Source organism: Microtus ochrogaster, chromosome 17, assembly GCF_000317375.1.
Source record: "Microtus ochrogaster isolate Prairie Vole_2 chromosome 17, MicOch1.0, whole genome shotgun sequence".
In the NCBI taxonomy this organism is placed as follows: domain Eukaryota; kingdom Metazoa; phylum Chordata; class Mammalia; order Rodentia; family Cricetidae; genus Microtus; species Microtus ochrogaster.
Window position 1 is genome coordinate 15081358 of NC_022019.1, and position 8580 is coordinate 15089937.

Below are 8580 nucleotides of genomic sequence, written 5' to 3' on the forward strand. Positions count from 1 at the left end.
AAGTCCTTCCAGATAAGCAATATAAAAATAATTGGCCACAATCGCAACCGAGAACTGCACGCCCGAGACCCCGTGTTTCTTAGGCGGTCCTCCAAGATACTTGCCACCGGCAGCCTGATCCGGATCAAACAAAGGCCGGGGCTGTGCCGCGAGACCACAGGAGCCCGGGCTTTAGAAGGGCGGTTTCGTTCACTGTGTTGGAGAAGAGCAGGAAAGCGGGAAAGCTGACCGAGGCTCTGAAAGTCCTGGGCTGAACTCACCTGTGGTTTATTTCCTCTTTCAGGACTGCCGACAGTGAAGAGACCTTCTCGGCCCTCTTCGCTGGAACCCTGCTGGAACTAGCGGTATAGCCTGGGCTTGCAACAGGCGGAGTGCAGCGACTAGGCACATCCAACCGGTGGGTGATCCGAAGGTCTGCTCAGGGAGTTCGAGCCCAGCCTCGGCTACGTCCTGGGGCACCTCCAGCCTCCCGGCCCGGGAGGAGAGTCAGCCCTTCTGCACTACCTTCTGGAACAACCACAAATCCAATTTGGGATTTTTTTTTTCTGAGCAAACCAGAGCCTAGAGCTTGCTCCTCTCATGCTGGATTTAATTCGTATATAGTTTGAGCGAGTTGGGCCTCTCCCAATTGATTTTTGATCTCCGTTTTTGTGACAGTTCCGCACACCTACATTCTAATTCTTGTCGCTTTGGTCTGCTGTGCCCGCGTGGCTCCTTGACCCGCAAGTGAAGAGAGGACATCGACACGCAGAGCTTGGGGCGATGTACCAAAGCCTGGCCATGGCCGCCAACCACGGCCCCCCTCCCGGCGCCTACGAGGCGGGTGGCCCTGGCGCCTTCATGCACAGCGCGGGTGCGGCGTCCTCGCCGGTCTACGTACCCACTCCGCGGGTGCCCTCCTCTGTGCTAGGCCTGTCGTACCTGCAGGGAGGAGGAGGGGGCGCCGCGTCCGGAGCCGCCTCGGGTGGCAGCTCCGGGGCCGCCCCGTCGGGTGCGGGGCCAGGGACCCAGCAGGGCAGCCCAGGCTGGAGCCAGGCTGGAGCCGAGGGAGCCACCTACACCCCGCCACCCGTGTCCCCGCGCTTCTCCTTCCCGGGGACCACTGGGTCCCTGGCGGCCGCAGCCGCTGCCGCCGCGGCTCGAGAAGCCGCAGCCTACAGCAGTGGCGGCGGAGCGGCGGGCGCGGGCCTGGCTGGCCGAGAGCAGTATGGGCGTCCCGGCTTCGCAGGCTCCTACTCTAGCCCCTATCCTACTTATATGGCCGACGTGGGTGCATCCTGGGCAGCAGCCGCAGCCGCCTCCGCAGGCCCCTTCGACAGCCCAGTCCTGCACAGCCTCCCCGGACGGGCCAACCCTGCCCGACACCCCAATCTCGGTGAGTACTGAAGGGACTTGAGTCCTGTCTGGGGCATTCAGCTTTCCCAACTCTGTTAGGGTTGGGGAGCATCCTTGATGCGGTGAGCCTTCTAGGAAAGCAGCCTAGAAGTGGGAGGCTTATGGTGGTGGTAGTAGTGGGCCATCGTGCTGACCTAGTGGCCTAGGCACTAGAGTCCAGCAAAGTTCTTTCGTAACTGGGTGGACTGGTCTGCATAGCCTGCGGGCGACAGTGAGAGGTGTCGGGCTCTGTAGGGTCAGCTGGATCAGTCTCGCGGTCTGATCCCTGGGATTCAGCCCCCCACTTCCTCCATCCCTTCTGAGTCCTCAGCAAACCTGAGACCTGCGCCATTTGGCAGCCAGGTTGGAGGATCCCTCAGGGTGGCAGATGACTTTCCGGTGGGGGGTTTTCACACCCGGAAATAATGACGAGATCAGTAAAGGAGACCGCTGCCAGAGGTGGGTTAAACCTCCAAGTTTCCTCGCGCGCGCACCGTGGGGTCTCACGGAGCCACTCCCCTGCTCAGACCTTAGTGCAGAGGAGCTTCTTTAGAACATCTGAGTTAAATGGAGACTTTGTAGGGCTGCAACGCCTAGAGCCGACTCTTCTTAGGAGGACTTGGTTAACATGAACGAAGGCTAGTATTACTCCCGTTCAGTGTCAGACCCGAAGGAACTGCTAACTTGCTCCTCTTATCCAATCAACACACTGACGTTTCAGAAGAGCCCTGGGCTCTTGGGCTGGGGGGGAAAAAAGGAAAAGTGGCTAGCTATTCACTAGTGCAAACTACCCAAATTCGTGTAGAATTTCCAGAAGGGTTTGGAGGCGGCCTTTGGATGAAACTGGCTGTTGGGGAAGGGAGGAAGCACAGACTTGAGAAACAAAGTTAACATTTATTGACTACCTACTAAGTGCTAAAGCCTTTTGCGTTTGCTGTCACTTTGAAGAGTAAAGTCTATCCCCTGCCCCTCCCGGTGCTAGGTTATCTCCGGAGTGGGAGTAGAGGGACTGGCTTTGAAGAGGTTTAAAGTTATTCTCTGACCCTGGGTGGCCATGGTAGGTCCCTAGGAGGGGGGTCTAGCCAAATATACATCCCAGGTAAACTGATTAACTGGTGGAGGTGGCGCCAGGGCTGGGTTTGTAGCTGCCAGTGTCCTGTCCTATCCCCTCCTCCTCTCCCAGCGGGCAGGGCCAAGCAGATGGCAGGCTAAGGAAGGGGGATAAGAGTACCGGTATGGGCTCAGACCTTTGAGACAGAGCAGGGTGGTTACTTCCACGTGGTGGAGGCTGGAAGCTGGCCTGCAGGGGCTTTGGCCCACATTCCTAGAGAGGCCAAGTTCCCCTCAACCCAACCCCTAGTTTAAAATAAGAAGCGATGAACTGAGTGTAATGGTGCATGACTGTAATTCCAGAACCAGGAGGATAGCCTGGGCTACACAGCAGACCCAGTCTAATAAAAAAAAAAAATCTTGGAGATAGAATTTGGTGTTTGGATACAGCAAGGAGTGAAGTCCCTATCTAAAGAAGAAGAAGAAATTCTGGTGTTCAGTTTATAAAACCAAAACAAAGTAAGATTGTGTGACTGTACATGTGAGCCTGGGGGCTGAAGGTTTCTCAAATTCCAGGGTCCACACACAGCCAACAAAACAACAGGGGACACCTGTCCCCCTGAGAGCTTGTGTTGGACTCTCATCTCTGTGGTACCAGGCAGTCCACGGAGCCACTGCTTTCAGTTAAGTGTTTAAAGAGGTGCTCTGGGATTGCCATGCCATGGGGGGCCCAGGCAGTTTGAGAACCCCTTGTCTTCCTTGAATGTATTTGGGGGATACACTCATTTTTTATCACACAGCCCCCAGAGGATCTGGCGATCTGATGGCGTTACTTCAGTTAAAAGTGTTCTCTGTGAAGATGTTTTCTTCTTTAGCCCCACCCCAAGACAGAGGATCAATCAGAGTCCCTGACAAGGGCTCTACCACTGAGAGACAGTCCCAGCCACTGTCCCTCCACATGCCTTATGTACTTATATACATGACTTATATATATGCCTTATATATACTTATATACATGCCTTGCCTGTGCATGGACATTAATAAATGCTTGGTAGCCTTAGTGAGAATCAACCATCCGACTAGCTGATGGTACCAAGTGATGGAAGGGTGAAAAGAACAAATTCTCTGATGTCTATTGCGAGGTCCTCTTTGGATGGATGTCATGACCACCAAGCTCATGTAGAGCCCCCAACCTCAGTATCACGTGGCTTTGGGCAAGCTGCCTACCTCTGTCCATCGCATCTTATGCTCTGTGGCGTGACTTCAGTTCAGCTCAACTGGTTTCAGAGCTGTCCTGACTTAGGTGGTCTGTGTGATGTCTAGTAACTGATCTTTTACAAATGATGGTTGCTTTTTATTACTTTTTCTAGGACTAAAGGGCTTCCTAGGACTTGAGAATTTTAGCATTAAGCCTGTGAAAGTCCCTGCTGAGCAGGGAGGGTTGGCTCCCCTAAGTAGACATGAGAATGTAGAAATGACTCTCCATGTGGTAAGGTAAGGGGGAGATGAGCTGGGAGCAAAGCAAGAAAGCGGGAAAGGAACTTCTCCCCAAAAGCCTGGAAGTCTTCACCTAGGTGGCACCATCTGCCCTGGGTCTTGTCGCTTCAACAGGCCTTTGCCAGGAAAGGAGCCTGAACCTGCAGTTTAAAAAAGGAAGGGAGAGAGAGCCGTCCACTCACTAACGTGACACATACGTAGAACCGTGGAACAATACAGTACAGCTTGCCCTTTGCTTCAATAATAGATTCACCTCCACAGGTAAATCTCAGAGACTACTTCCTAAGTCTGAAATGGTTTTAATTTGTGTGGAGGAGAAATGAGCAAATACCACTATTCTTTTCTGTGACATTGGACTGTTTTGCTATTAACATTTAACATCTAGCAAGTTCTTGTGTTGGCTCTTAGAAGAAGGCAGAAGTCGAAAGGATAAACACCAACAGGGGCGTGTGAAAAGACGACCTTGGCAAGAAAGAGATTATTACACCCTCACTGTAACATATGTGAACTTTAGTTCATTCCAAGTTCAACAGACCCAGGACCCTAAAGTAATTTGTTGGAAGCATTAGTTAGACACAATAATGGAATTCTGTGGCCTTCCGGAGGCAGGTACAGAGTCTTACTCATAGCTAGGTGCCTGGCACATGCTGGACTAGTAGCAAATATTTGAGTAAAGATCTGGGAGGTAATTGCCCCAGGACTCTGCCCTGCCCTGGTCAAACCACACAGAATGGCTACCGGTGTCCTTAAGAGGCAGACTAGAGCTGGGTGTGGTGGCACACACCTGTGACCCCAGAGCTCAGGAGGCTGAGGCAGGAGAAATGAGCACTCAAGGCTAGTCTTGGCTACATAGCAATCCCCTGCTTTAAAAAAAAAAAAAAAGAAAAAAAATACAAGTGGAGTCTCAGACAGGAAGAGAGCAGGATGGGAGAGCACTCTGAAAACCTGGGACCACTGGAGAATGCTGGCTCTGCCTGGTGCCAGAAGTGAAGAAGGGTAGAGGCTAGAAGAGGGTATCAGATGCCCTGGAACTAGAGTTAAGGGTGGTTGTGAGCCAGCATGTGGGTGCTTGGATTCAAACCCAGGTTCTCTGCAAGAGCAACAAGTACTCTAAACTGCTGGCCCATCTCTCCATCCTGGGATAGATTCTTAAAATAGAAGATTTTTATTGTGTGTACAACATATCACAGTCTAATAGATTTTTGTGCCCGTTAAGGTTTGTATAGACTTAAAGCCAAAAAAAGAGATTGAAAGAGAAATTAGACGTAAATAGACCTTGAAAGACATGCTATGCTTGTAGCTGTTACTGGGATATCTAAAAAATAGAACTTTCTAAGGAAGAGTAATTCTTGTGTGTCTTAGAGACATAAGCAATCATACTATTCTTAAAGAATCTAAAAACAATGGAGTTGCTAGAGGGTTCAATGAGACTAACAGGAGGAAATAGATGTGTTTTGCCTAGTGCTTTTGAAACAAGTGAAAAGCGTTCTTCCATCTTGCGTGGGTGGGGCACATAAGGTGTTAGGTCAGCAGAATATGCCGTAGTGTTTGCTAGGTCTTTGGGGGATTGCTTTATCAATTAGGTCAGTTGCTTTCAGAGCTGGTTTGCTTAAACGGGGAACGCTGTGATCTCTGAAGTAGCCTGTTCAGTTCGAGAACAATTTGTCAGTCTTCAAGAAAATCAAAGTTGTTTAATTTTCCGGTTACCACCCTGAGCAGGTCAATCAGAGAGGGGGCTGGTTTGTGCTGCTAAGTGGAGAACCAATTAAATAAGGAAGGTGTGTTAAAGTAGCCTGGGGTGTGTCTCTGCCTCCAGTGACACTTGTCCCTTGCTGGATTGTGTCCCATGAAAAGGTCAGGCCACATTTGCTGGGGGAATGATGTTCAGGAGACAGTTTCAGATAACGCCTTCTTCTATTCCCCTCCCTGCTATTTTCCTCCCTTCTTCTTCTTTAAATGCACCAAGAAAACAAACACACTGAGAGGTATGGGGGACAGGAACTCTGATACCTGTGGGTGGGAATGTTCCTTGGTATAACCTTTGTAGAGAGTCCTCGGTAAACTAAATTACAGAGTAGATAGCTTTGACACTGAACTTTTGACTTCAAACACTTAACTCTGGGGTGCATATTTGCTACATTGGTATCCACAATAACAAAATCCAGAAGTAACATAAATGTGCACCATCAGGGGATTGACTTCATATGCTGCGCACATACCTGTGCATAGAAGATGATGACGGTCGGTATTGGACCCCATAAGATCCCTTCCCAGCCACTTGGAAGTGCTGGAGGTGTGTGCAGCACTTATATTCTTGGTGTCAAAAAAAAATGGGAAAATACATTGTATTCATTTGAGAATACACAAATTATCTCTGGGAGCCCCCCTCAGGCCATAGGTAAAGAATTTGTAATATTGATTGTCTATAGGGAGTCCAAAGGGTAGGAGGAAGAGGATGAAGTTAGGGAAGGAACTTGCAACAGTCATGAATGTTGTAGAACTGAAAACACCCTTTCCATCAGCTTAGCCATTTTGGTAGTCGTTTTTGCGCTTCATAATTCTACCAAATAATAAAAACATTCTTATGTCTAGCAAAGTGGCCCAGTGGACAAAAGAGCTTGCTTGCCTTCAAGCCTGACAATCTAAGTTTAATTTCTGGATCCACATCTTAAAAAGGGAGAACTGAGCCCTGAAGGTTCTTCTCTGACTGCCACACATGCACTGTGATACGTGAACGCACACGCACAAACACACATACAGTAAATAAATAAAATATACTAAAAATCTTTGAAAATGCATTTAAACTCTGGGGAACTTAGGTTTGATGTCATTTTTAAACATTTAAAATTTATTTATTCATACACACATAATATATATGTCTGTCCCCCCTTCCCCTCTGTGTGTGTGTGTGTGTGTGTGTGTGTGTGTGTGTGTGTGTCTGCCTGTCTGTCTATGTGTCTGGGCCTGTGTGTATGCCCATATGAAGGTCAAACACCAACTAGTTATGGAATCTGTCTTCTCCTTCCACTGTGGGAGTTCTGGGGATTCAGCTCAGGCTGTCAAGGTTTGGAGGAGAGTGCCTTTACCCACTGTGCCATCTCGCTGGCCCTGCTATGCTTTCCTTTATCATCATAGCAAGTTTTCATATGTAGTTCAGTGTTAGGTCTCAGCACTGCTGTGCCACGGATCTTGAGGATGTTTTCCATCTTACAGAACAGCAACAGTTCCTCATTCTTTATTTCCCTAGCCACTAGTGCCCCTCTTTCTGCTTTCCATGGCTGTGAATTTGATTGCTCTCCCTACGTCCTATGAGCAAATTACATTGCACTTCTGTCTTTTGTGTAGGGTGTATTTTGCTCAACGTCACGTCTTCAAGGGTCGCCCAAGGCGTAGCATATGGCAGTTGCCTTCTCTCAGCGGAGGAGGGTTTTACTTTGTCACCACATTTTGTTTACCCAGTCACATGTGGGTGCACACCTGACTGGCCTCCACCTGCTGCCAGGTGCCCTGTTGCTGTGGATGGCAGTGGAGCCTTTTGAGTTCTGAAAAACGGAATGATATGATCCACTTTTAAACGCTATTAAACTGGATGGGCAAGATTGCTCCATGGATAAGTGTCTTTGCTGTTGGACAATGCCATCCTGACAACCCAAGTTTGATACCCAGAACACATGAAAAGATGGAAGCAGAGAAGTGATTTCAAGGTTGTCCTTAGACCTCCACACACACCGTGGCATGTGCACACCACCCAATAGTAATGAAGAAAAAAATTATACCAGTTGAGCTTTTACAAACAGACACATTACTCAAAGAAAAAATTTAAGAGTGTTTGCAGACACATAGGAAAAGCACGTTGAATTCGATTTTTTTTTTTTTTTTGGTCTGACATTTCTTTACAAACTCCTGGGATTTCCCCATGCCCTGTTTCAATATCCTTAACCTGTACCCTGAATCTGGCTTTTGGCTTTGGTCCTTTACTGAGGACAGATCTATCTCATGCTGTGGCAGGAGGTAAGTCAGCAGCAGTGAGGCACAAACACTTATACCTGGCAGTTAGTGATCACTTCTGGTGGGCAAGCCTCCTTCAGGTGATGTTAGGACCAGAACCACTAACCTTTTAAACTGGTCACATAAACTAGCTTTTAAAAATGCTGGAGTTGGTGCTGGAGAGACTACTCAGATGGCAAGGTGTCTACTGTGCAAGCAAGTGAACCCTACTCATTCAAATCCCCAATACCCACATAAAGGGGGGTATGGTATTGCAAGTCTATAACCCTGGTGCTGGGGCAGCGGAGATGGGGGGACAAGTAGATCCCTGTAATTCATTGGCCAGTCTAGTCAAATCAGTGAGCTCCAGGTTTAGTAGCAGACCCTCAAAAGTTAGGGCCAGCAAGATGGCACTTACCTGCCAAGCCTGATATCCTGAGCCCAATCCCCAGAATCCACATGGTGGAAGGAGAGAACCAGCTTCCCTATGTTGTCCTGTGACTTGCAGAAATACACCGTGGCATGTGCATCCCATTCCCTAAATAAATTAAATGTAATTAAAAAAAAAATAAGGTCAAGAGTGTCTGAGGCAGACACCAGAAGTCGCCCTCTGATCTCTCTGTCTATTTGTCTGTCTGTCTGTCTGTCTGTCTGTCTCTCTCTCTCTCTCTC

General features: G+C 48.8%; 1 protein-coding gene across 1 annotated transcript in view; it reads left to right on the forward strand.

Moving 5' to 3' along the window:
- The first annotated feature begins 569 nt into the window (after positions 1–569).
- The window catches only part of Gata4 (GATA binding protein 4), a 41199-nt gene continuing 33188 nt past the window's right edge, over positions 570–8580 (forward strand). Inside the window, exon 1 of the mRNA XM_005355536.2 lies at positions 570–1375. Within this exon, the coding sequence (XP_005355593.1) occupies positions 763–1375 (613 nt within the window). The 5' untranslated portion in view covers positions 570–762. The remainder of the gene's footprint in view (positions 1376–8580) is intronic.